The sequence below is a fragment of the Mustelus asterias genome, chromosome 1 (assembly GCF_964213995.1).
Source record: "Mustelus asterias chromosome 1, sMusAst1.hap1.1, whole genome shotgun sequence".
Classification (NCBI taxonomy): Eukaryota; Metazoa; Chordata; class Chondrichthyes; order Carcharhiniformes; family Triakidae; genus Mustelus; species Mustelus asterias.
In genome coordinates, this window is record NC_135801.1 from 70,018,862 (window position 1) to 70,046,099 (window position 27,238).

The window sequence follows — 27,238 nt, forward strand, 5'->3', positions numbered from 1 at the left end:
TAACCTGTGCTTAACGCTCTTTCCACTCACATTGTCTGTACATTTAAGACTTGATTACCTGTAAAGACTCGTATTCCAACCATTATTTTGTAAATTGAGTTTGTGTCTTTATATGCCCTGTTTGTGAACAGAACTCCCAATTACCTGACGAAGGAGTAGCGCTCCGAAAGCTTGTGGCTTTTGCTACCAAATAAACCTGTTGGACTTTAACCTGGTGTTGTGAGACTTCTTACTGTGTTTACCCCAGTCCAACGCCGGCATCTCCACATCGTAGCTGAGATACACAGTACTAATGTCTCCTCTGACTGCAAACCCGGACCAGGCTACCGCTGTTAGCTAAAAGCTTGGTTACTGCGTTCACCCCAGTCCAACGCCGGCATCTCCACATCATGGTTTGAGCCCACCCAGGGATGGTTAGCTTTGTACTTGTTCTTAGGTTCACAAGCATGATGGGCCGAATAGCTTCTTTCTGTGGTGTGTCACTCTATGTTTCACTGCCCCTCTCCCCCCTGAATATTTCCTGTACAGACCATTGCAATTATTTAAGAAGATGCACAGACATTAAAATCAAATCGCAACTGAGATCTTTAAACAACACGGCACGTGCTCGCTTGTTTCACTGTTGCTGGTGGAATGCGGGAACCTGTCCCATAATGTAAATTGGGCCAGATTTCAGGGCATCAGCAGCGGAGACAAACAACATGGCCTCTATTTGAAGTGCTGTGTATTAGACTCATACAAGCAACCCTGTTTTGATGGATGTATACTGTGGCCTGGGGAGGCAATCAATGAATACATATAAAAAGAAAGCAGTAGTGTGGGTGCTGGGAAGTGGGTGCAATGTGTGGATATGTATGTGAGAAAAAAGTGTTGCAGCTGCTAATGTCCCAGCATCAAACCCAGTCAGAAACTCTGAAGCTGACGGATAATGTCCGCGGAGGCTGTCGTGTATTTTGATGTAACTCGAGCATTATCTCGCCCTGCTTGAGTCTTGAGATAATTGATGACGGTTTAGTTAATCATTTCACCCCTTTGTTCACCAGGTAGTTCGCCTGAAGGATCTTTTATTTGGCTTTTGTGTCTTCCCATAGGTAATTGATCATTCCACACCCAGGGAAGTTCAATTCATAGTCGAACGAGTGGTCATGAATAACCAAGAGGTGGTAGCACTCCTACAGGAGTGCAAGCGGACCCTCGATGCACCCCCATCAGAACCGTCAGAAGAGGACAAGACAGAGTATCGGCAGTGCGAAGGTGAGAGTTTTAGAGCAGTCTAGCAAAGGGACAACAGCAGTGTCAGTGCAGGACCTACCAGCACGGCCCACGCTGCACTGAGACACGATGCTCTCTCATTTCTGCTTCATTTTTCTTTTGACAGATGAGTGTCGGGAAATAACTGGATTTACAGCACATGAATAGGATTTGGCCTTGAGTAGGGGAGGAAGCACACTTTGTCACAGTGAATTGCTGTCAGTTCTCATTTTAAGCTCCAATAAACACAAGGGGTGAATGGTTGCTGTGACAGAACAGTGGGTAAACTCCTGCTGCACATGCGTTCTCAGTAGACGATGGTAAATCCTACTTTTAAAAGGCATTACCCTTTTTGAGACTGGTGTTGCCAGCCTATTTATGCCTGCATGTGTCTAAACTGCTTTGTAAACTTTCAACATTTCACATTTACAACATGCGGGCCTCTTTTTAATAAATTGTCACATTTCAATGCATTCATGCAAGCTTAACCACCCTAAAGGAGAAGCGAACCTTATCAAACCTTCCTGAGTTACACTGCCTATTAAAATGATTTCATGAACGAGGGTTTGAGAACACCATTCATCGAACCACTCCACAAAACACTTCTACTTTGCACATGGACACAATGGTACAGCAAAATAATTGAACAAATAGCAGCAAGCAATCTGAGATACACATTCATCAACACTCATTCATAAATCACCATTACTGGGCGCAGGCTGCACTGTTGATGATGCTGCATACACCTCGAGATAAGACTCTAAGGTATTACATTTGTCAGCAGGCTTGAAGTCATTCACAGTGTCCCTTCCTAAGAGTAACTTTGACTGCAGAGACCATCAGGTGAAGCGTTTTAATTTGCAGAAAACCCACCGCGAGTATCCTAACCAGCCTTTGCTCCCTGTCTTATCTATTCCACTTGAAACTCATGGTAGATTTTAAAGACAGTTGTGTCCAGAATTACTGTTCACAGAAAGGACTCCTAATTTTTATACACTTGCTGAATGAAGCACGCTCAAAGTAAAAGCTCAGAGTGTGAAATATGAATTCATTATGAATCAGTCATTCGCACACGTTTGAACAGAAAGGCATGCAAACAATTCAAGGCAGCAGTAATAGGCCACTTGTTTCAATTCCCTTCCAAGTAGCTCCTAGTGCTTCAATTATGCTCACCTTGTAGGGTCAACGAGCAGTTATGTGCATTCTTTGTAAACTGCACATACTTTCAATCACCTCAGCACTTAGAAAATTTGTGCTTAACTCTGTTAAAATGTGTCTGTGAGAAAAGTGTGAAGAGTGTAAAAAACAACAGGAAACTCATTATCACAGTGGGTGAATGTACCAGGTGCTGCACTGAGACATGCAGCTCGAATGGACCAGATTCATTTCTGCTTGCTTTTTGCTTCCCATTTCACTCGCTGACAACTTTTATATTGTGATGACTTTAATTTAATCCGGGCACAATGTGGACAAATTCTGGCTGACCTGGTTAGTGATACAGTCCCAAATAATAATCATCCAGTCCTGGCAAACGTGACCCCCTGCAGTGAGTTCCCCAGTACTCCCCGGGGCTGTCAGGCCATGAAAAATGCGGCAGTCTTCAGTGGAACCGCAAGATCCCGATGGCAGCCTACAGCGGGAAAACCCGACAGGGGGGTGATGGGGGGTGGTGGAAAATCCCAGCCAATATTATTTCATATTTCTTCACTGGAGTGGTGCTAGCAGTGTTATTCTGCTATAATATTAACAGCATAGTATTCACGGACCACATTTAATTTTTTTACAAAACAACTAAGCACCACCAACTTAACAGGTACAATGCCTCTGATATTGGCCTTGGATCGACACTTTACTCTGGTGGCACAGTGGTTAGCACTGCTGCCTCACAGCACCAGGGACCCAGGTTTGATTACCGGCTTTGGTCACTGTCCGTGCGGAGTCTGCGCATTCTCCCCATGTCATAGAGGTTTACGGCATGGAAACAGGCCCTTCGGCCCAACTTGTCCATGCCGCCCTTTTTTTTAAAAACCCCAAAGCTAATCCCAAATGCCCGCATTTGGTCCATATCCCATTATACCCATCGTACCCATGTAACTATCTAAATGCTTTTTAAAGGATAAAATTGTACCCACCTCTACTACTACCTCTGGCAGCTTGTTCCAGACACTCACCACCCTGTGTGTGAAAAATGTCCGCGTGGGTTTCCTCCGGGTCCTCCAGTTTACTCCCACAGTCCAAAAGAAGTGCTGGTTAGGTGAATTGGCCATGTTAAATTCTCCCTCAGTGTACCCAAACAGGCGCCAGAGTGTGGCGATTAGAGGATTTTCACATTAACTTCATTGCAGTGTTAATGTAAGCCTACTTGTGACACTGATAAATAAACTTTAAAAACTTACCGTGAAGCTGGACACAACATTTAAAGGTGGAATGAGCGCCATTAGGAAAAGTGATTTAAGTAAAGGATTGGTGGCGATGCAATCACAGAGTTCAGCATTCTCAGCAGGTAAAGCAAATCTACTGCACTGATATGCTCAATACTCATAACATCGATATCAATCTCACTGGTGACCCAAGGTGCAGTTAGTTAATCGCAGCATACAATTAGAATACTGTTTCTTAATGAAGACCTGCCTGAATCGTGGAAATCCTATTGCCCTTTAGACTGGGCTCCTTCAACTTTCTCCACTGGGCAGGCCTTTGCTTCACTATCTAGGTTGTATCCTCCTGAGGCTCCAGTCAATTTTGTTCCAGTCAGGGCTATGTAAGGACCCCCAATAATCGCTAATGACATGGGTCTCCAGTACACAATTCAAATAAAAGCAGGATAAGGATCTCTGGAACTGATTCCTCAGGTCATTGTGGTGCCCCAATAACCTCCAGTAGAAAACAAAATTGCTGCTTTATTACTCCACCAGATTGCAAAATGGAACCTCAGCTTTGTTTACTTCTCTCCTTGGTTGTAATCCATTTTTCAGATGTTTGGCCTGTGATATTTCTAACACTTTGGATATTTAATTTAAAAATGAATAGTAATGTCTCCTGGATAGCATCAAACAAGAGTATCAATACAGAGGAAGGGCAGGGAGTGAAATTTATGATCACATAGAGGGAGAGATTTCAAACCGCATTAAACAAGAGAAGGCGGAATTTCAGAATGTTCCCTGTAGGAGAGCACATGAGGAAATCACAGTCCCTTTCCCTGATTTTCTGTCTTTAATTTTATGAACAGAAGGTCATGGGCAGCAGATCTATGCTTTCCCAACATACTCTCCCAGTATTTGCATAATCTGCCCTTTAAGTTATGTTTATCGTGAAAAGTGAAGTTTTTGGCACAGTGGTTAGCACTGCTGCCTCACAGTGCCAGGGACCTGGGTTTGATTCCCAGCTTGGGTCACTGTCTGTGAGGTGTTTGCACGTCCTCCCCATATCTGTATGGGTTTCCTCCGGGTGCTCCAGTTTCCTTCCACAGTCCGAAAGACATGAAGGTTAGGTGCATTAGCCATGCTAAATTTTCCCTCAGTGTACCCGAATAGGTGCTGGAATGTGGTGACTAGAGGATTTTCACAGTAACTTCATTGCGATGTTAACGTAAGCCTACTCATAACACTAATAAATAAACTTTAAAGAGGGTAGATTTCAAAACTAAAATGAACTATTTTCATTCATAGAGTCATAGAGGTTTACAGTATGGAAACAGGCCCTTCAGCCCAACTTGTCCATGCCTTTTGTTTTTAACCACTAAACTAGTTCCAATTGCCCATTGGCCCATATCCCTCTATAGTCATCTTACCCATGTAACTGTCTAAATGCTTTTTAAAAGACAAAATTGTACCCGCCTCTACTCCTACCTCTGGCAGCTTGTTCCAAACTCCTATTACTAAGGAGGATGTGATAGTTCCGTAACAATTTTCTGTACAATCTGTCCTACTCTTCTTCAATGATGCTAATAAAAAATGTCATTGAGAATGAAGATACATAAAATACATTTTACAGATATGATTTAGACTCATGTAATGTTATTTTGTTCTAATTAAAAGTATTTTGCTTGCTTCTTTTTAGCTTATTAAAGGATTATTCTGAGCTAACTTTGGTTGCTGGACATCATTTGATCATTTCTAGCCTCTGAAATCATCTCAAATTATTTTTAGCTAGATAATCTCACAGGAGAAATAAAAAGTGAAGAACGAGGATAAATACGTGATAAATTCTTCAGCCCTTAAGTGATCAAAAATAGTCCAGGAGATCATGAGGACCAATTGCTATCTATAAAGACTCTCCTAAGTTTCCATCTATGTTTTAATCAGAGATCGGCCCAGCTCCCTATTGAAGACCATGTAAAGAGTCAGCATCCATCACACCAGCCTCAATATATTCCTGAGCCTCACTCATTGAGAAAAGATGAACTGCCTAACACCCAATCTCTTTCTACTTTTATATTGTTTCAACTCATGTCCACTGCTCCTCCCCAAAATGTTGAATTGCAATAATATGCCAGAATCAGACCTAGACATCCATTGCACATTCTTTAAGTGTAATTTTAACTTTTAACATTGACTGGGGAAGAGATGTCACAAATTGACAATCCTTTTTATAGCTCACTGAAAAATGATCAGTCAAACTATGAAACAGGCTACCAATTTGCAGTCACCCATTTAATATCTGACGCAAAGTTAAAATGATCCCTTTTCTGTGTGAAAGATAAATTTCTAACACTCTGTTAATTTGCCTTTTGCAAGTTTGAAGTAGTGGCTTCTTGCGCTGGTGCCATAATGTAGTTGAAGTATTGCTGGAGATATACCTTTTAATATACACCATTTATGATCTGCTATCCTGCTATAAAGTCCCCTCACTCCATCCTTTCTTTAAATGATTGAAAAGCTCAGTTTCTCACTGAACTCCTCTGAACTCAGTCCTCTGACAGAAGGGATCAAGTCTTTTTTCCACCGCCTCCTTGCGTTCATGTTTTAAAATCTATAGAAGTCATTCAGTACTCAAAGTTTGAAAAAAGAAAGAAGCTTAGCTTGGCATCAGCTAGAATTTAGCTTTGTTAATCCATCCTTATTCATTAGCACGAGGGGTTGGTGCATAAAGCAAAGCCGTAATGAGTAGGTAGGTGGATGTTATTGATGAGCACTGCATGAGTGGATTAACTTAGTCACAAGGTAAAAAAACAAGTGTCCAAACACTGGTTTATATGTTTTAACTAATAAGGTATACTCGCTGTATTCTGGCTGACATCCAAATCAAATGCTCCAGAACATAGGCTCTGAAATTCTGCTGGAGTAGACCCGATCTCCAACTATAACTCCAGCAGGAGACTGGGAAAACCACTGTGGAATTTCAAGGACAAATATTCTTCAGGTTTTTTTTGTAAATTCGTCAGCAATGCAGAGTTCACAAAATGGCCCCGGCCAATTCTGCTTAAAACAAATCCCAGGCACTTTGCTACAGTGTGCATTACTAAGTGTTTTGATGACCATTTTGTCTCATTCCATTCCTGCTATGGTTCTTCATGCATAGAGTGTCATTGAAAGGATTTACTTCCTTTAAAAACGTTTTTAAGAGCTGATTGAGTTTGTTTACCTGCAGGGCATGGTATAGTGAAGCACCCAGTGACAGACAAATCATCATTATGACTCTTTTGTAAGGACTGAGCAGCTTGTAGTTACTCTCAAGTGGACGTGCTTTCACAACTTCAGATGCCATATCTTAGCGTTTGCAATTGAGGTGTCTTTTATTTCTTTGAGATTTCCTTACATGAACTTTAACCTTCCTAGCTTCACTCTCTGCTGATCTGAGGACCCTGCTGGAGCAGGCAAAGGAAATGAAATGGCCCTTTGTGCCAGAGAGGTGGCAATACAAACAAGAAGTATGCCCAGAAGACAAAACAAACCTGAAAGATATCATCAGCGAGAAGCTGCCAGATTTGTTGGTATGAATAATGCACCTGTTGCACAAAAAAAAAGTCCTTTTCAAAAAGATTTACGCATGAAAACAAAATATTTTCTCACTTAATCCACACATGATTACGACGCATCTTTAAATACTTTCAAGGGCTTCAGTAAGGGGGATGTCTTTCTAGTTTTGTAAAATTATTTTCATTCTTTCGCATTATACTTAATGAAACCAAACACACGCTGCTCACCAAAGCTAATGAGTAAAAGTGACCTCTCTCACATGAACGGAGATGAGCCAATATTCCAAACATTCTGAAAGGCACAGACGTGGGGATCATTATAAAAGAGGGACTGTCTCTTCCCTCCCCCATTTTTTAAACAAGCACAACCAAAACAACCCATTCTGTCTTGGGAATTCAACTCCAAAGTTTTCGTATGTTAGTTCCACAAAGGATGTTCAACATTTTCTCAGAACCTGTAAATTAAAAAGCCTTCCCCCCCACCAAAAATGGATCTACAGTCGTTTTCTTTCTCCATCACCAAGCCAGAGATAAATATTTTCACTTTATTTTCTCATTAACTTTCAAAGTCCAAAAACAATTTGCTAGTGAACACGAAATCTTTTTTAAAAAAAGTTTTACTCTGTTCTGTTAAGTATTTTGTGCATGTTTTTTTGGGAGGGGGTGGGGGGAGTGATTGTCTATAAAAGTAGTAAAGCTGTTTTTGTTCCTTCAAGACAGGAATTTATAGCTCTGCTTGACCTTCGTTATCCCACACAAAAGCTTTATAACTTTAGAGAGTTTGCCTGCATCAGAAGGCTTTCTCACAGAAGAAACACCTGCAGTAAACTCCCCAAGAAACCTGTGTACATGAGAGATTAATGCAGCAGTAATAGCGACCCCGTGTTTTTTGTATTATGCCTTCTCCCCAGGTAGACGGCTCTTTTCTGAGATGATACCAATTATTTATTGCCGAAACATCTGTTGATAACCGCAGCTGCCATAGCTAAACAAAGCAAATCATGGGGTCACACACTATTCAGGCCCAAAATCCAACCTCATGCCAGTTCGAACCATTCACTGATACTTGAGCCCATAGGTTAATGTCTCTTCTTGCAATGTTTCATCATGCTGCTTAAAAAATACTTTGTAAACACCACAGTCCTCGCGATCGGCTTTGAACTATTATTTAATCGCTGCTGGTAATTTATATTCCAGTGCCATTGTGTACTTCTGAAAGAGAAGGAGGTGGAAAAAAAAATTCCAAACTGCAAACAGCAGCAGAAAAAGTGCCACTTTGACCCGTGACTTTTTTTTAGATTTAGGAATATAGATTGTTTTGCACTGAGCTTTGGTTGTGTTGGTATTCTGTGGTCCTCATTTGGAAGAAGAAACATGAATACAGAATCGGAAAATATTCCACAGCGTTTAAACACTTATTTCAGGCAAAAATGTTCCCTCTCTTAATTATCCGTTTGGTTTTGATTGAACCACACAGTCATTTTTCATGAATGCAGGACAGTGCAACTTTAAAACTTCACAGTGTTTCCTTTTAACATTTTAACCATGTCCTACTTTGGAATTTCTAGTTAGCATTTTTTAAGACTCTTGTGATTTGCCGCAATGATTTCCATCAGCGGTAGTGAAGGAGGTTAAAGCTTAACAGCATCTAGCAGTGATCAGTATTCAACAGCTGCCATTATGTAGAATACTGTGAAAATCTTAGTGTTGATGAATTGTTTTACGAAGATGTTCGTGAATATACAGTTCTTGAGCAACTCACTACAGCTCCAAGGTCAATCTGTAGAGATACACTTTGGCTGCTGATGAAAACACTTGTTTTTGTAAAACTGGATCTTTCTTAATAATCGGCGCCAGTACAGTCTTGCATAGTATAAAAGCAACTTCAGGGTGATAGTTTTGGAGGTGTCCTTTTGAAAGTGCAGGTTCCTGCATGGAATGACCTGGGGCAGCCTTAATCCAGTCACACACATTTTTGACACCAAGGGTGGAATTTCTATGGTGGTTCCCAGGTTCTTCCACCATAACTTCAGCAGGAGGACTGGAGAAGCTCTGGGAAAATGTTGACTTTTCCAGAATCTCCATAGCTTTTTGTCTGGCAGAAAATCTTTCCTTTTCCCTTTATTCTTGGGGTTTATAAAGCTGACAACTGGTGACAAAACTGGGAAAGTGTTCCATTGTGCGGTATGCATGTCCATCACCTGATGCACACAAACTCAATTGTAAGAATCTAGAATGCTTCAAAATAGATTTTGGGCAAGATTTTCCGGCCTTGTTCGTCCCGAAACCGTAAACTCCCGCCTGAGGTCAACAGACCTTTCCATGATCCGCCCCTCGCCCACTCCGATTCACGTGGTGGCGGGGCGGTAAAATTCCAGCCTTTGTGTTAGATGTCATAACTAAATGCTCCTGACTCACAGCTTTGTATGATGGGAATGAAAACTTGGAGGGAGGGCATGGTTAGAGCAGCCCATATGATTCTCCAATACATGAGGGTTATGCTGAGAGCCTCAGGTTGAACCAGACTGTCTGGTTCCTCAGTATTCTTTTTGACCAAGTTGCAAACCCTATCTTCTCCATTCTACAGAGTGCTTAAGTTCATCTGTGTTCATTGTTACATTGGATCATACCTCAGTAATTCCATTGCTGGAACTCACATATACATGCCTCATCACCTCCAGATTCAATTGCTCGGAAATTCCCAACGTGACTTCCTAATTTAAAAAAAAAATCATATTATGGGATGTGGGTGTCGCCAGCTAGACCAGCATTTGCCCATCCCTAGTTGTCCTTCAGAAGGTAGTGGTGAGCTGCCTTCTTGAAACGCTGTGTCCCTGAGATGTAGGTACACTCACAATGCTGTAGAGGAGGGAATTCCAGGACTTTGATCTAGCGACAGTGAAAGAGCTGTTTCCAAGTCAGGATGATGAATGACTTGGAGGGGAACCTCCAGGTGGTGGTGTTCCCATGTATCTGCTGCTCTTGTCCTTCTAGATGGTAATTGTGGGTTTGGAAGGCGCTACTTAAGGAACCTTGGTGAATTCCTGCAGTGCATCTTACAGATGGCACATATGGCTGCAACTGTTCATCAGTGGGATGGGAATTAAATGTTTGTGGAAGGGGTAGCTTTGTCCTGGATGGTGTTGAGTTTTGCTGAATGTTGTTGGAGCTGCACTCATCCAGACAAGTGGAGATTATTCCATTACACTCCTGACTTGCGCCTTGTAGATGGTGGACAGATTTTGGGGGGGTCAGGAGGTAAGTTACTCACCACAGGATTCCTAGTTTTTAACCTGCTCTGTATGTCAGGAATACTAATTCAAAAAACTCTATTTATTAATGATGTTTACAATTGAAGTACTAGTCCATTAGCTCTAATGCAGCACAGTGCATTAGTGACACAGTGGTTAGCACTGCTGCCTCACAGCACCAGGAATCCGGGTTCAATTCTGGCCTTGGATCACTGCCTGTGCGGAGTTTGCATGTTCTTCACGTGTCTGCCTGTATTTCCTCCGGGTGCTCCGGTTTCCTCCCACAGTCCAAAGATATGCAGGTTAAATGAACTGGCCATGCTAAATTGCCCCTGATGTCCAAAGATGTCAAGATTAGAATAATTAGCCATGGTAAATGTGTGAGGTTACGGGGATAGGGCAGGGGAGAGAACCTGCATAAGATACTCTGTCAGAGAATCGGTGCAGACTCAATGGGCCGAATGGCCTCCTTCTGCACTGTAGGGATTCTATGATTCTATGAATGCACAGGAAAATATGACCTGTAAAGAAACTCTAATTTCATGGATTTTTAAAAAGATTTTCGCACTTGAGCAAGAACAGCTTGCATTGATATTATGTATTCTTAACGTAGAACAATGTGGTCAGGTATTTCACAGTGGTGTGAAGAAAACTCTGCCAAGCCAACATCAAGAGTTATTGAGAAGAAGTGGTCCAAAATGTGATCAGAAATGAGCATTTTAGTGAGAACCTTAAAGGAGGAGCGAAAGGTGAAGTAGAGAATTCCTGAACACGTGGTCAATGTGGCAGAAGGCTTTACCACCAATGGCAGGGTGAAAGAAGAGGAACAGGCAAAGATGCTGGACTCAGAATAATGGAGATTTGGGGAAATGTGAACAGTGGAGGATCTTATAGATGTGGACAAGGATGAGACCATGGAAGGCTTTAAAATCTTTCAAACTTGAAGCATTGAAGGAGTGGACATAAAAGTATACCAATGAGGACAAGGTGATGAGCGAGTGCAACTTGGTGCAGGATAGGACACCAGTAACAGAAATACAGTTGATGTGAGATTTGAGGAAGATGGAGGGTGGGAGGTCGGAAATCAGAGCTTTGGAGTAATCAATTCTGGAGGAAATGAGGAATGTGCATGAGGCATGAGGGTTTCGACAGAGGTTAGGCCAGAGGTTAGGCCAGAGGTTGGGTGAAGTTTTTGGTGGAGAGGATATGCATTTGGAAGCTCAACCTGGGGCCAGATAGGATACTGAACATGCAAACCATCTGGTAAACTCTAAGGCGGTGACTAGAATGGAGTGGAATTGGTAGCATGCTTATAGCAGAGGTCAAAGAAAATAGGGGTCATTTTAACTTAACTCACAGGACATTAATACAAAGTAAAATCTGGGGATAGGGTGAGGGGAGAAATGGAGATGAAAAAGATGTCTGTCCTAATCCCATCAGTTTCGCATGGGTTGGTTAGATTAGAATAACCCTCGATGATTGTGCTGTCTCTATTGTTTAGCTAAAGAAAGTTACAGCGCAATTAAATATATACATAGAACAGGGAATCTGATAACATGGGGTAAGGGAGGGGTTAGAAGCATGTGCAGAGTTAAAACTGGGTGCCATCAGGATACATGGAGAAGCTGATCCAATGGGGGAGATTTTGAATACCCCCAAAACCATTCACTTACAGAGTTACATGACTCTGGATGTTATCGCCAATGGACAGCATGTAGATGAAGAGGGAGAGGGAGCCAAGCATGGACACTTGGGCAGCTCTACAGGTGACAATGCAGATGTGTGAATAGCGCCTGTAGCCAGAAGTTTTATGGCTATGATCAGGTAGGAAAGGGTCAAACCAAACAAGCATCTCATAAAGATGGACAACAGAGGAGAGGCAGTAGAGAAGAATGGTGTTGCCCACCTTGTTGATGACTGCAGAGAAGTGGAAGAAGAACAAAGATAGATCAGGCAGTAGAGTTACAATCATAAAGAAATAACCACCGCCATCAATGAGATACAATAATTTCTGCACAAGGTTATTGTTAGATCTCATCAAGTTGAAATAAATGATTGAAATTCACTTCTGGCATGAAATGGGTGGCACGGTGGCACAGCGGTTAGCACTGCTGCCTAACAGCACCAGGGACCGATGTTCGATTCCTGACTCAGGTCACTGTCTGTGCAGAGTCTGCACATTCCCCCCGTGTCTGCGTGGGTTTCCTCCAGATGCTCCGGTTTCCTCCTACAGTCTGAAAGACGTGTTGCTTAGGCGCATTGACCATGCTAAATTCTCCCTCTGTACCCAAACAGGTGCTGGAGTGTGGCAACTAGGGGATTTTCAAAGTAACTTCATTGCAATGTTCATGTAAGCCTATTGTGAAACTTAAAGCATTACAAGGTTTATAAGTACAATGTTTATTTATTAGGAACATAATAATAATTCTAATTATTACTTTGTAATTTTGTTGTTTGTTTAGTCCAATAATATCAGGAAAAAAATGTTGCTTCGCTCTAATAATGCATGAATAATATTATTTATTTCTGCTGGTATATCTCCACTCAAGTGTTAAGATGAAGGATACATGATGGAGGGAATGGAGAAAAAGCGGGGAATATCAACTTGCTGTCACCTCCGTCTCATGATTCATCAAACTCCTTGTGCATGAATGATGAATTGTGCCACCTACAAGCAGAAGTGCCATATAGTTCCAGTCCCTCTGCCACAACCTCAGCGCTACCAGAAGATTCAACCCTCTGATTCAAATCTTGTGGGAGAGTGTTACAGTACAATTATCGTCGTATTAACTAAGATTTTAAGATGCATGGCTCAGGTTAGTGTGGATTGATTCAGACCGATCTAACTAAGAAGACAGAACTGAATTGTTAATGTTAATGGTAAAATTAAAGCAAAATGCTGCAGATGCTGGAGATCAGAAATAGAAACAAAAAAGTGCTGCCAAAATTCAGCAGGTCTGGCAGCATCTGTGGAGACTGAAAAACAGAGTTAACGGGCAGAATTTTATCATCCTTTGACTAAGTGTCAACTCAGGCAGAAAAAACATTGTGCTACCCACTGGCTCCAGAAGAATCCTGATGGAGGGTCCCACATCATGCTGGTGGAGCCCACCCTACCAGCTGCAGCGGCTTTCAAGAGATCAGGGCGCTGTTTTTAAGGAGTGTTCCAATCTAATAAAACTAAAACCCCCAGCCATGGACAGCCACTCCACAACCCCCCCTCCCATCCCCTCCAGCCACTCCCCACCCCATTTGTCAGGACCTGTTGTAAACCCCGCCAATGTGACACCGACACGGGGGAGGGGGGAGATCCTATCATGGAGAGATAACACAGCACAGAAGCCCACTAAACATAGAATCATAGAATCCCTACAGTGCAAAAGAGGCCATTTGGCCCATCGGGTCTGCACTGACTCTCTGATGAAGTATCTTACCCAGGCCCTATTCCCCTGCCCTATCCCTGCAAATCCCCACACATTTCCCATGGTTAATCCATTTAACCTACACATCTAAGTGACAATTTAGCATGGCCGGCCCATCTAACTTGCAAATCTTTGGACTGTGGAAGGACATGGGTAGATTGTGCAAACTCCACATAGATGGTCACCCAAGGTCAGAATTGGCCCTTGGTCCCTGGAGCTGTGTGCCACCGTGCCGTCCTACTGAATATAATGATATCCAAATGTGTGGTAATGGGGTTCCCGACCTTCCATGGCTCGAACTCCATTATGTCACTGAAGTAAAGGCTGTTTGGGGACTCCCAATGGATTCTCTAGCTTTCTCGCCCATCAAAAACAGGGCGGAGAATCCCAGCCTATGTTTTGGGTCAAATATGATTCTTCTTTAGAACACAAGGACGTTTGAAATGTGATGGGTTATAGGCTATTAAAAGGGGGAGAGCAAGGCAGAAGCAAAGAGAAGGTTATCAAGGGGCAGATTTTCTTGCTCCACTTTACTTCAGTGCTAGACAGGAGCAGCAGTCTTGAAATTCACTATAAATGTTCAGTCTTTGAACATAAGAACATAAGAAATAGGAGCAGGAGTAGGTCATCTAGCCCCTCAAGCCTGCCCCGCCATTCAATAAGATCATGGCTGATCTGAAGTGGATCAGTTCCACTTACCCGCCTGATCCCTATAACCCCTAATTCCATTACCGATCAGGAATCCATCTATCTGTGATTTAAACATATTCAACGAGGTAGCCTCCACCACTTCAGTGGGCAGAGAATTCCAGAGATTCACCACCCTCTGAGAGAAGAAGTTCCTCCTCAACTCTGTCCTAAACCAACCCTCCTTTATTTTGAGGCTGTGCCCTCTAGTTCTAGTTTCCTTTCTAAGTGGAAAGAATCTCTCCATCTCTACCCTATCCAGCCCCTTCATTATCTTATAGGTCTCTATAAGATCCCCCCTCAGCCTTCTAAATTCCAACGAATACAAACCCAATCTGCTCAGTCTCTCCTCATAATCAACACCCCTCATCTCTGGTATCAACCTGGTGAACCTTCTCTCCACTCCCTCCAAGGCCAATATATCCTTCCGCAAATAAGGGGACCAATACTGCACACAGTATTCCAGCTGCGGCCTCACCAATGCCCTGTACAGATGCAGCAAGACATCTCTGCTTTTATATTCTATCCCCCTTGCGATATAGGCCAACATCCCATTTGCCTTTGGATATCAGAATTTTCTGTCCCAGGCCATTGTAGACCTTACTCCGACCCACCTCCCTGCAGGTCCTAGTGCCAACAAAGGAGAATAGATAGTCAGGGCATCTGCCTTGGTTTCAAACCTGAACCTTCATCTATGCTCCCCTTCAGCAGCACGGTGGCACAGTGGTTAGCACTGCGCCAGGGACCTTCGTTTGATTCCCTGCTTGGGTCACTTTCTGTGTAGAGTTTGCACGTTCTCCCCATGTCTGCATGGGTTTCTTCTGGATGCTCCAGTTTCCTCCCACAGTCCGAAAGACGTGTTGGTTAGGTGCATTGACCCGAACAGGTGCCGGAGTGTGGAGATTTTCACAGTAACTTCATTGCAGTGTTAATGTAAGCCTTACTTGTGACTAATAAATATACTTTTAAAGCTTGACTTGCCTCAGAATTCCCGTGGAGCTTCCCATCAATCGGGTTAGCTGCAGGCAATGCCATCACACATTTTGGACACTGAACATCCAGGCAACATTAGTTCTTGTGAATGAGGCAAGAAGTCTGGTTTGTGTGAAACAGCCCCCACCCACAAAAATCTTTTAGAATACCTACAGCTGGCAGGATAAGTTTGCTCCCTTGCATCTTCCAGGGCATGCAAACACTGTGGGTGGAATTTTCAAACAAATAATGGCAAAGTGCCAGGTTCTGACTGAAAATTGGAGTTTCTCCAGAAATACGGCCAATTTTATTGACCAGGACTTCTGACACTGCCAAAAGTAGATCGTTGGCTGGGTGAGTGTGGAGGGGTGTTTATGTCATCACTCTGGCAGAGAAAGGGCAAAAGAGTGCCCCGATCTGCAAACATAATAGACTCCATCCCACCACATGCCATGAAGGGCACCCTCCACAAGCTTTGGGGAATCCCCCCCACAATTGGCAGAGGCTAATGCTCCCTGACAGTGCCCTACTTGGTGCACACTTCAGTGCCCGCTGCCACTGTCCCTGGCACCTCCATTTGGCAGTGCCAGGAAGCATTGCCAGGTTACCAGAGGGCAATATCCAGCCTTGGCCCTCAACCCCTGGGGCCCACAGGCACCTCTGCACCCCCGGTGTTGTCCTCCTGACGAAAACCTGCAGTGAACCATGGCAGCGTGATGTCACGCCGCCGGAAGGGGAGCATTCCAGGGCGCTACGGCATAAAGCCGTTTAATTATATATAACTTGATTTAAATTCATGCAAATCCCTTACTTCACCAGCTTGGGTTGGGGAAGATCTCAAACTGAGATCCGGCCGGTGCAAATCCCGTTCTGGCTTAGCGGCTGTAACTAGATTTGCACCCGCTGCAAACGTGCCCGCTAAATCCAGCCCTACATTAGAGCTTCTTCCCTGAGAGTAAAGGCCCAAAAACCCATCCCTAATATCACACAAATAAATACACCGAACTTCACAATTTCAGACTCTCGCCTCACTAAGCCCTTGTCCAAGTCAGTAATGCTCCCTTCGACACTAAATCCTGAACTACTACAAGGCAGAGGGGAGATTCAGGAGAAAGTGGGCTGGAGTGCAAAACATGCTAAAAATACTGAATCCACAGATGTGGTCATGAAAAATGAGCGTCGGCATTTATGAGATGAAATTAGGAAAGGAGCAGAAAGCAAACCAAATGCCCCTTCCAGAATTGAAGACATGAATATAATAGATTAGATATTAATCCCCCTGAAGCAAGTCTCCCCACAAGTATTCCTCTTGCTCCTGGCTTCTGCTCCTTCTGGTAACTAATCAGGGTTTTGCTATTTTAAAATTTTCCTGAAAGTGAAGGGCTGGTTTCTCTTTGCTAATTTGGAAAGATGCTGTGTTTGAAATGGTAATGCCTCCTGAGAAGTGTTTCATTAATTTATGCCTGTTGTCATGATTCCACAATAGTACAAACAATACCAACTTTCTCCAGTTTTACACAATGCTGCTGAAGTGCTTATTTTACTCCACAGAGACACAAACAGATGTAAACTTTTGCAAACACTTTAGAAAGTAATTCAGTAAGTTTGTCTTCACTGCAGCAATGAATAGTTGAAGGGAAAAATGTCTAATTAGTGTAAGTCCAAATAATAGAGCCACTTGGATTTTTTCACCCTCTTTGAGAGCTACTTTCCCTTCAGATTCAAAGCCCTTTTGTTGGTGGAGTCACTTGCATTCAATCTTTTGTCCAGGGAGTGATAATAAATGGAACAAGGCTGAGAGAATGGATAAAACCCACTTGCATTTGAGGCTATAGCTTTACATGTTCCTGGATATTCTGCAATGTTTCCTATGGACTCTTCCTGTCAAACCACAGCTGGAACCATCTCTGGTGATTGTATGAAGTTAAGATCTTGCAGAATTGATATGTTAGGTTGGGAAATTAATTTTAATTTGCTGATGGGCAGAAGATTTTAGAGAAAAGTTTGATGAGCTGCAATTGTGGCAGGTTTTCAGTTACCTAATTTTGAATATTACTAAAGAGAGAGACATATTGCCAAAGCTTTTTGTCTCATGTCAGAACAAACTGAGGGATGCGAAATGTCAAACAATCACGATAATTTATACTACAGTAAGAAAGAGTGTGATAGGTTGGCAAGTTGAATCTGATTGGCTGAGGTGTTGCCATGGAAAAAGCAACGTTGAACTAAGGCCTCCCCAAGCTCCAGGGTAATTCAGAAAATGCGCAAGACTTGAAAACATTCCTATTGTTTTCAGAAATGGAGTCCCTGTGCATGAATATATGTCACTTTGCCAGCAAGTGTAAATGAGCCAACTTATGAACTTGAATCTTAAATTGTTGCTAGTGTTTATTAGCACTCTCAGGATTGATCAGCAAGTGCTGCCCAATTACAGAATCACATCTAACAGTAGACTTATATTGGGTTTTGAGATGTTCATTTATTTTGCAATATCTTGCGTATAAAATAGTTGCCACATGTGTCTTCATAACAATAAGACAGTGCAATTCAATGTGACTGTATTGGAAATCTTGAGCTAATGTTGAACCAGTTTATAAAATAAATTTATATTTTCAGTTAAATGATAGTTAAATTGGCCCTTGTTTTAAATCACCACACATGGTTTTATTAGACCTTCAATCATTTTGTAGCTAAATAAAAGAAAAGGCCTGCATTTCTCTAATGCCTTATTGAAGATTCTTGAAAACTGATCAAAGCACTTCACTGATTCTAAGGGTAAAAATGCTACTGTGCTTTGGGTGCACACAAAAATTGTGTTCTCTCAGAAAGCAAAGTTCCAATTCATCCTTTAGTGCCAAGAGATCTTTAACATCCAACTCAAGGTGGAGGTGTTCCTCATTTACCACTTTGTTCAAGCAAAGGAACTTTCAACATTGCAACACCCCCTCAGTGCTTCATACAAGTCTCAGCTTAGATTATGTGCTTAACAAAATAACTTGTATTTATGTAGCACCTTTTGTGTCCTCAGGACATTCATAATGAATGACTTTTGAACTGTAGTCACTGTTTTGTAGGCAATGTGGCAACTAAAATTTCACACGCAGCAATGAGATAAATAACCAGATGGTCTGCTGTTGGTGCTGTTGCTTGATGGGCAACTGTTGGCCGGATCACTGAGAGAACTCCCCTGCCATTCTCGAGTCATGTCATGGCACATGTTGGTCTTTGAAATTCGATAAGGCTGAAAAGTGGGTGCAGGGTTCGCGCTCTGTTATTAAGCTGTGCTTGTTGCTTCCAATGCAGACAGCATGCAAACTTTGTGCTGTTTATTCATTACCCTGATTGTAAAGTGCCGCCAATGCTAAGCATGCTGCTGAGGTGCTAACGCATGAGAGGTTAGCTCCCCTTAAAGCTAGGCTGCACCTCTTAAAGGGAAGATGCATTGTGGCTGCAGCAGGCGCAGAATGAGGCTGGAAAAGAGCATTCAAGCAGGAAGAATGCTAGAAAATGGCACAACTGGGCCGAAAGCATGCTCCAGTGCAGCACTGGAGGCCTGGGCACAGGATGTGGACAGGAGGTGAGGCATACTGTGCCCACAGGGCGCTCCTGACAGACACTGTGAAGGCAGTGAAAGTGGATAGCCATGGAGATCAATGTTAGCTGTGTAGCCCCCGAGAACCTGTTTGCAGTCCTGCAAGTAGCTTACGGTTAATCAAGGTCAGTGGCTACATCTTCAAATGCTATGGCTGAAATTCACCAGTCGTTCACAGCTTCCTGGGATATATTTGCATTAAAAGCAGTTCAGAGAAAGTTCACTAGGTCTATTTCTAAGATGGAGGAGTTGTTTTATGAGTTAAGATTGAGCAGATTGGGCTTATACTCATTAGAGTTCAGATGCATCAGTCCATGACAGTATTGGTAGGAGTGACCACCACACAGTCCCTGAGGAAACAAAGTCCTGTCTTTATATTGAGGATATCCTCCATCATGTTATGTGGCACTCCCACTGGAACAGATCTAGCAACTCAAAACTGACATCCAAGAGCTGTTGTTAGCCATCAGCAGCAGCAGAATTGTACCCAACCACAATCTGTAACCTCATGGCCTGGCATTGCCCCCACTCGACCATTACCAACTTGTTTCAAACATGGACAAAAGAGCTGAACTCCAGAGGTGAGATGAGAGTGACTGCCCATGACATCAAGGTAGCATCTGACCAAGTGTATCAAGGAGCCCTAAGCAAAACTGGAGTCAATGAGAATCAAGGGGAAATCTCTCCACTGGTTCGAGTCATACCTGGCACAAAGAAAGATGGCCATGGTTGATGGAAGTCAATCATCTCAGTTCCAAGACATTGCAGGAGCTCCTCAGGAGAATGACCCAAGGCCAATCATCTTCAACTGCTTCATCAATGGCCTTCCTTCCATCGTAAGGTCAAAATTGTGGATGTTTTCTGATGGTTGCACAATCTTCAGCACCATTAGCAACTCTTCAGATACTTAAGCAGTCAATGTTCAAATGCGGTAAGACCTGGACGATATCCAGGCTTGGGCTGACAAGTGGCAAATTACATTCATGCTACACAAGTGACAGGCGGGACCAATCGGCGGTGGTGGTAGTGGGGAGCGGGGCGGGGAGGGAGGGGAGGGGGGGGGGGAGGGTTTCCCACTGCGCATTGTGCATTGGCAATCGGTGGGCCAAGGAGGGAGGAGGGCAATCAGGGCTGCACATGGGGGAAGGATTGGGGGCTGCACATGTTGGGGGGGGGGGGGTGTTGGGGCTGGAGGCTGGCCCGAGAATGGGTGGAGGAGTTGGGTAGACCAGTGATGGGGGGTTGAGGAGGCCGGTGATCAGGAGGCTGGTGATTGTGGGGGAGGGGGTGGGGGGTGGCTGGTTGGGAAGCTGGTGATTAGGAGGGGGAGGCCTGCGATGGCAAGGCCAGCGATGTAGGGGGGCCAGTGTGCATGAGCCAATCTTCACACTGACAGATCAGCGCATGTGCAGTGGCGCACTCAGCATTATGCTGCCAGCCTCTCAGGCAGAATAAGCACCCCCTCCACCGCCCCCCCCCCCCCCCCCCCCCCCCCCGCCCTCCACCACCGGCCACCTCCCTCCCTTATATAGAACACAGAGTGCCGGAGCTTCATATAGCTAAGCAGGTCCAAAAAAAGACGGGAAAATATCCCATTTTCCCGCCCATTTGGGCACTTAGTTTTTTTTGAGACAATCGCCCCCATTATCCCTGAGCCCACTGGAATTTAATGGTGGCTCAGAGATTAGATTGGATTTGCATGGGTTGCCCATGTCTCCTGAAGGTTTCCCAGCAAACCTTGTTGGGCTTCCTAGAGGGGAGGTGGAGGGTAGTGGGAGGGGGTTCCTCATTGTCAGGCACTCTCTGCCCAATTGAGGAACCCGGCATCAGGGAGGGCAGATGCTGTTGGGAACCACCATCCTACCCCTTTCTCTGTCTCTCTCCAACAACCTCTCCTGCGACCCCCTCCATCCTGCCTTCATTTTTCTGAGTCCAGGGATCCAATGATGATCGTTGGTGAAGACCCTGGAGTATTACCAGCAGCAGCCATGGCTCCCAGCTCCCAGCAGGGCACTGCCGGTAACGGAGAACTGCTGGTCTCTCATTGGCTGGTAGCTCTTTGCAGGTGGGATTTATGCCATTCGGATCGAAATCCTAGGGAAGGCCCAACACCGACTAGTTAAGTGCCTGATAGCCACTTAATTTAGTTGGGCCTCCCCTACGGGAACAATGCAGATTTCCCATTGATTCTTTAACTGGTGTTGGAAACATTAAATACAGTGTATTGGGTAACTTCTGCTTGTGCTGCAATGAAAACTGAGACATCAGCCATCAGATGCAGCATTACGGTTGGACTCACCAGTTAGTAACGGAGTCAGCTGTCACTGCCATTGTAGAAAGGATGAGTTCCAGATTCTGGTCAGTCAGGTCAGGTACTGGACCCTTCCATGATTTTTGACAGTGACTGCAGGCTATCCGGCGAGCTTCTAATGCACCAAGCATTTCTGCATGTTATTTTTACATCAGCCACTGCTCGGTTGGTAGCACTCTTGTCTCTGAATCAAAAGGTTGTAGGTTCAAGACCCACTCTAGAGACTTGAGCATAAAAATCTAGACTAACTCTTCAGTGCAATATTGAGGATGTTCTGCACTGTTGAAGACACTGCCCTTCACATGAACTGTTAAAACGCAGGTTCCCTTTGCTGTCTCAGATGGATGTAAAAATCCCATGGCACAGTTTTGAAGACGAGTGGAGGAGTTCTCCCCAGTGTCCTGCCCAATATTTATCCTCCAGTCAACATCACTAAAGCAAAATATTTGCTCACTATCATGTTCTCTTCCATTTCTCGCTCCTGTGCCATTATTGGATCACAAGAAGTAGCAGCAGGACTAGGCCTTTCGGCTTCTCGAGCCTGCTCCACCATTCAATAAGATCAGAGCTGATTTGATCGTGGTTTTAACTCCACTTTCCTGCCTGTCCCCCATAATCCTTGACTCACTTGTCGATCAAAAACCTGTCTAACTTAGCCAAGTACCAGCCTTCACTGCTCTCTGCGGAAAAGAATTCCAAAGACAAATGATCCTCTGAGAGAAGAACTTTCTCCTCACCACCATCCTGAATGGAAGGCCTCTTATTTTTAACTGTGTTCCCTAGTTTTAGGCTCCCCCACGAGTGGAAATATCCTCTCAGCATCTACAATGTCAAGGCCCTTCAGAATCGTATCATACAAGTTGACGTATAAACCGACCTTCACAATCCCTGAAATGTCCCTCATAAAACAAAGGTTAATTTATATGCCTGTGTGTGGCCGCCATTTTGAAATTTCATCAGTATCTGGCGCAGAGTGGGGGTATCTTAAATTTGCACACATCTTTATGACACAACCTACATTGCTTGATTCACTGTAGCTAGTTATACGGAAAGTAAAACATGTATTTGTGGAGTGAAAAAATGAGTCTGACATTAATGCAAATGCAACATATTTTGACTGAAAAGGGGCTTATATGCCGAGCATATGAAAAAGATCTTGGGCTGGAAAAATGAGATCGTCTTATACACTGGGTAGATTGATACACTGTGATTTATGTTTCAATAAGGTCACCTCTCATTCTTTTCATTTATTCATTCATGGGATGTAGACCAGGCCAGGCCAGCTTCTATGGCCCATCCCTAATTGTCCCTGAGAAGCTGATGGTAAGTTGCTTTCTTGAACTGCCACAGTTCATGAGGTGTAGGTACAGCCACAGTGCTGTTCAGGAGGGAGTTCCAAGTCAGAATGGCGAGTGACTTTGGAGGGAAGCTTGCAGGTGGTGATGTTCCCATAGGTCTGCTATCTTGTCCTCCTGGATGGTAGTGGTGGTGGGTTTGGAAGGTGCCTGTTTAAGAAGCCTTGGTGAGTTCCTGCTCTGCGTCTTATAGATAGTACGCACTGCTGCCACTGTGTATAGGTGGTGGAGGGAGTGGATGTTTGTGGATGGGATGCCGATCAAGCAGGCTGTTTTGTCCTGGATGGTGTCAAGCTGCTTGAATATTATTGGAGCAGTGCACATTCAGATAAGTGGAAGGTATTCCATCACACTTTGTGCCTTTGAGATTGTGGACGGACTTTGGAGGTTTAGGAGGTGAGTTACTCACTGCAGATTCCTAGCCTTTGACCTGTTCTTGTAGCCATAATATTTATATGGCTAGTCCAGTTCAGTTTCTGGTCAATGGTAATCCCAGGATGTTGATTGTGGGGATTCAGCGATGATAATGCCATTGAATGTCGAGGGGGTAATTTCAATATTATAAATCGGCACAAGGCTGATTACATTGAAAAATGAGTGGCCTGGGTGACTCACGATCAGATACCGGTCACAAGTCCCGCTACAGGCCCCCCCTGATGTTTCCTGGCCTGTTGCGCTACACTAACAGTGCAGCGGGCTGGAAGAATCACCCTCAATGTAACTCATTATTGAGCTTAATTTATATCAAACAGCGAGTGGGTGAGTTTTCCACATGGACCTCTTCCCACCTCTGCCTTACTCACGGGATCTTTTCCAATTACTGGGACTAACACATGGCCTCTCCCGTGATTAAGTGTTCCCTATATGCCATGACAGACTGGATAGAATTCTTCCCAATATGTTAATACAGCAGTGGAAACTTAGGTTGCAGACATACAAAGGTAGCTGCTGCCTTCTTGGCTGTGGAGGAGCTGGCGGGGACTTACAGCATCTCAGCAATTGAACACGGTTTTAGGATTGCTGAGGTGCCACCCTGGGGGAGTGACTGTGGCTCCATTATGTACAACTCTGCTGTTCTCTCTCAGCATTTGTTCTCCCACCACAGCTACTCCACCAGTACTCTTGCTGTTAGCTGTCAGCCATCATGCCAGACTGCTGCCACCTGTCCTGAGACAATGCAGTCCAAAGTCAGATTTTCTAGGGCGAGAGCTGCTCAAGATTGTTCTCGAAGGTTGAAAGGCAGCACTAACCACTGGGGTAGCATTGTGCAGGCACTGTGGACAGGCAAAGGCATGTTCTCATTATATGCATGCTTCCCACACATGGGTTGCCACCGTAGTCATAAGCCATGTGATTAACAGATAGCCCTTGTTGCCGAGTAGCCATCCTCTGGTTTCCTGCGGGGGCTCAATTGTTGGTGGCACAGCAGACTGCGAAAATAAAGACATCATGACTGCTGCCAGGATTCCGGCTATTAAGCTGTATGCTGCAATAAGTAAGGTCGCACATCAGCTGGATATTGAGTGAAACTATTGACAGTCACAGTACATCTCCAAACTTACTTGCAGTCGCCTATATATACAGGAACGACGACTATTCTAGTGAAGCCTCTTGCTCACTCTTCCTGCTTGTCTTTGGTAATATTTTCTTTTTGCATATCTCATGTATACAACAGTGGATGGCGATCTGTGTGATGTTGGAGATGTCACCTTCTCCAACCTGAAAAGACCTCAACTTGAAGAAGTTCATGACTGCAGTTACCTTTCCAGCCACTGGCAATGCCATCCTCACCCTGCTCTGAGGCTACAGGTCTGCCTGTCACAGGTGGCAGATATCATCTCCTTCATGAATAGAAGACTTTATACATAGATTTTCTGGTCCAGCTTGCCATGGAAATCATCGTGGGTGGAACGGAAAATTTGACGGATGATTTAATGGTCTGTTGATCGTTCTGGCGTTGGGGCAGATGAGACTGGAAAATCCCAGCCAATGTTGGTGAGATTTTCATAGCAGCATTGCTCCCTGAAGACCTTGGGTGGATATGGCCTCTGCTGAAAGCTCCTCTTCACCTCCTCCCTCTTCAAGCAGCTCGTCCTCCTCTGTGCCACCACTGTTTATTTGCCCTGTCATGCTGAAGACCAAGGAGAAGGAAACTACTGCACTCATTAGTGGGAGTAGATGATCTGAGCAAAACCCTTGAAGTCAGAACCAAGACATTCACTACATGTCACATTACTCCCTACCAACTTCAGCAATTTTAACTAGCAGTGCAAACCACTAAACACTTCTTCTAACTCAGCAGCTGCCAATGGAAATCAATCAGCAATTAACCTGAAAATAGTTGATGGTCCCTTTAAATAGTGCTGGTAGTAGCCCCTAAGTCAGGAAATGGAGGGAGAAGGCTGAGTCGTGTCCCGCTCACCCTTCATATAGGCCCCCATACACTTCCCAGTCTCAGCCCAGGTCTAGAAGATTGAGATTCCATTGAATTATAAGGACTCTTCTGCACGTTTAAGAACACAACTGCATCTTCTGCTGCTAGAGTGGTGTGCCAGCGATGAGATTTTGCAGTCAGGCACTGGCAGGCTGCCTCTTGGCAACAAGAACCTTGCCAGGAGCCAATGTGTATAATGAACAACCTCTTACTTGGGGGAAAAAGATTAAGGGCAGATTGAGGGGAACTAGTATAATTTCTGCTCTGCCACTGTTGTTAAGCTTTGCATTTAATTTGGTGAGATCACACAAAAGAACAAGTCCTTTACTTTCTCTGAAATATGAGGGGATTTCTGGCAGGCAGACTGTAATTTTCAAGCAGAGTCAATTAGTCACAAGTTCATATGCAGGACCACTCTTTATTAAAAGGAGACAGATAACAATCTACAGCCGTAAGACTCCTGCATGATGCGTCTCCAATTGTTTTTACCATTGTACTTATTCCACAAAGCATCATGCAATAGGAAATCATATTGGGATTTTTTCCACATGTAAAATAGCCTATCACCCTCATACGTAACCCATTATTGATGCCATGCAGCAGGGGTACTAAAGTCTAACATCTACTCCATTTCAACTGCTCCAGGAAGCACACTGAAGAGAATCTCCTTCAATAAGTCCATTAAGAATTCTTTTCTGGCTTTATAAATTGGTAATACTTAGCGTCAAAGGAATAACAATTTCAAAGTGTTCTTATGTAGCACCCCGGAAGTATATGTTGAAAGATTCACCACTTCCAGCTCTGAGATTTTAGGAACAAAGCAACTGGAGTAGCTCATTCAGGCCATCAAGCCCTTGCCCACCATTCAGTTCGATCATGACTAAACTATATCTTAACTCAGTTTATCCATCGTGGATTCATAAACATTAATATCCTTGCATAAACAAAAATCTATCCATCCCAGACTTAAAATTTTCAGTTGAATAGATGTGTGGAGGAAAAGGTTCTAGATTTCCACTACTCTCTGTGTGAAGAAATGTTCCTGATATTAATCATCTAGCTTTAGTTTTAGAATTACAGTGAGCCACTTTGTCCTGATCTGATTTGATTTATTGCTGTCACATGTTAGCATACAGTGAAAAGTATTGTTTCTTGTGCGCAATACAGAGAAAGCATACCGTTCATAGAGAAGGAAACGAGAGAGTGCAGAATGTAGTGTTACAGTTATAGCTCGGGTGTCGAGAAAGATCAACTTAATGCAGGGTAGGTCCATTTAAAAGTCTGATGACAGCAGGGAAGAAACTGTTCTTGTGTTGGTTGATATGTGCCCTCAGACTTTTGTATCTATTACCCGACGGAAGAAGGTGGAAGAGAGAATGTCCAGGGTGCGTGGGGTCCTTAATTATGCTGGCTGCTTTTCTGAGGCAGCGGGAAGTGTAGACAGAGTTAATGAATGTGAGTCCTGGACTGCCTGAGTAGATGAAATAGTTTCTATTTATGCTATCAAATCCTTTCATCATCTTAATTCGATCACCACTTAATATTTTATATTCAAGAAAACACAATCCTGCTTCTTTAATTTTAAGGAGGTAGATTTTGGAAATGTGTACTTTTCATTGTAGAATGTAATGCATATTTAGTCTACACGAAGAGTGGTGTATTGGAATTTATACCATTTAGGGAAGTAAAGAAATCCTTTGCAACTAATCAAGGAAGATTGCATTCTGTACAGAAAATGATGCCCAATTGGCTATCATTGCAGTGTATCTGCTCTATGCTAGTTGCCTGAAATGGATATTTCCAGGGACCAACAAAGAATTCTAACAGAGAAAGATTATTAGCTCATCCAGTTGTCTAGATGGGTTGATTTGTCTTGGCACTGGCGGATTTTAGCAGGAAGAACATTTCCAAAAATTGATATGAAAAAAATGGATATGCGGTACAGCCAATCCATTGATTACATTCGAGGCTTTTGATTGGCTCAAAAATAGGTATTTAACAACTTTCAGCCAGTGTGATATTTTGTATGAGGATATTTAGTCTTAA

General features: G+C 43.6%; 1 protein-coding gene across 3 annotated transcripts in view; it reads left to right on the plus strand.

Annotated features, from left to right (window-relative positions):
* The window catches only part of alpk1 (alpha-kinase 1), a 134,395-nt gene that overhangs the window by 60,595 nt on the left and 46,562 nt on the right, over window positions 1-27,238 (plus strand). For all 3 annotated transcript variants that reach the window (XR_013497815.1, XR_013497816.1, XM_078213651.1), the window contains exons 2-3: window positions 1,092-1,254; window positions 7,029-7,183. Coding sequence is in view for 1 of the 3 variants with exons in the window: in XM_078213651.1 (XP_078069777.1) it covers window positions 1,146-1,254; window positions 7,029-7,183 (264 nt within the window). In the remaining 2 variants the exon portion in view is untranslated. The remainder of the gene's footprint in view (window positions 1-1,091; window positions 1,255-7,028; window positions 7,184-27,238) is intronic.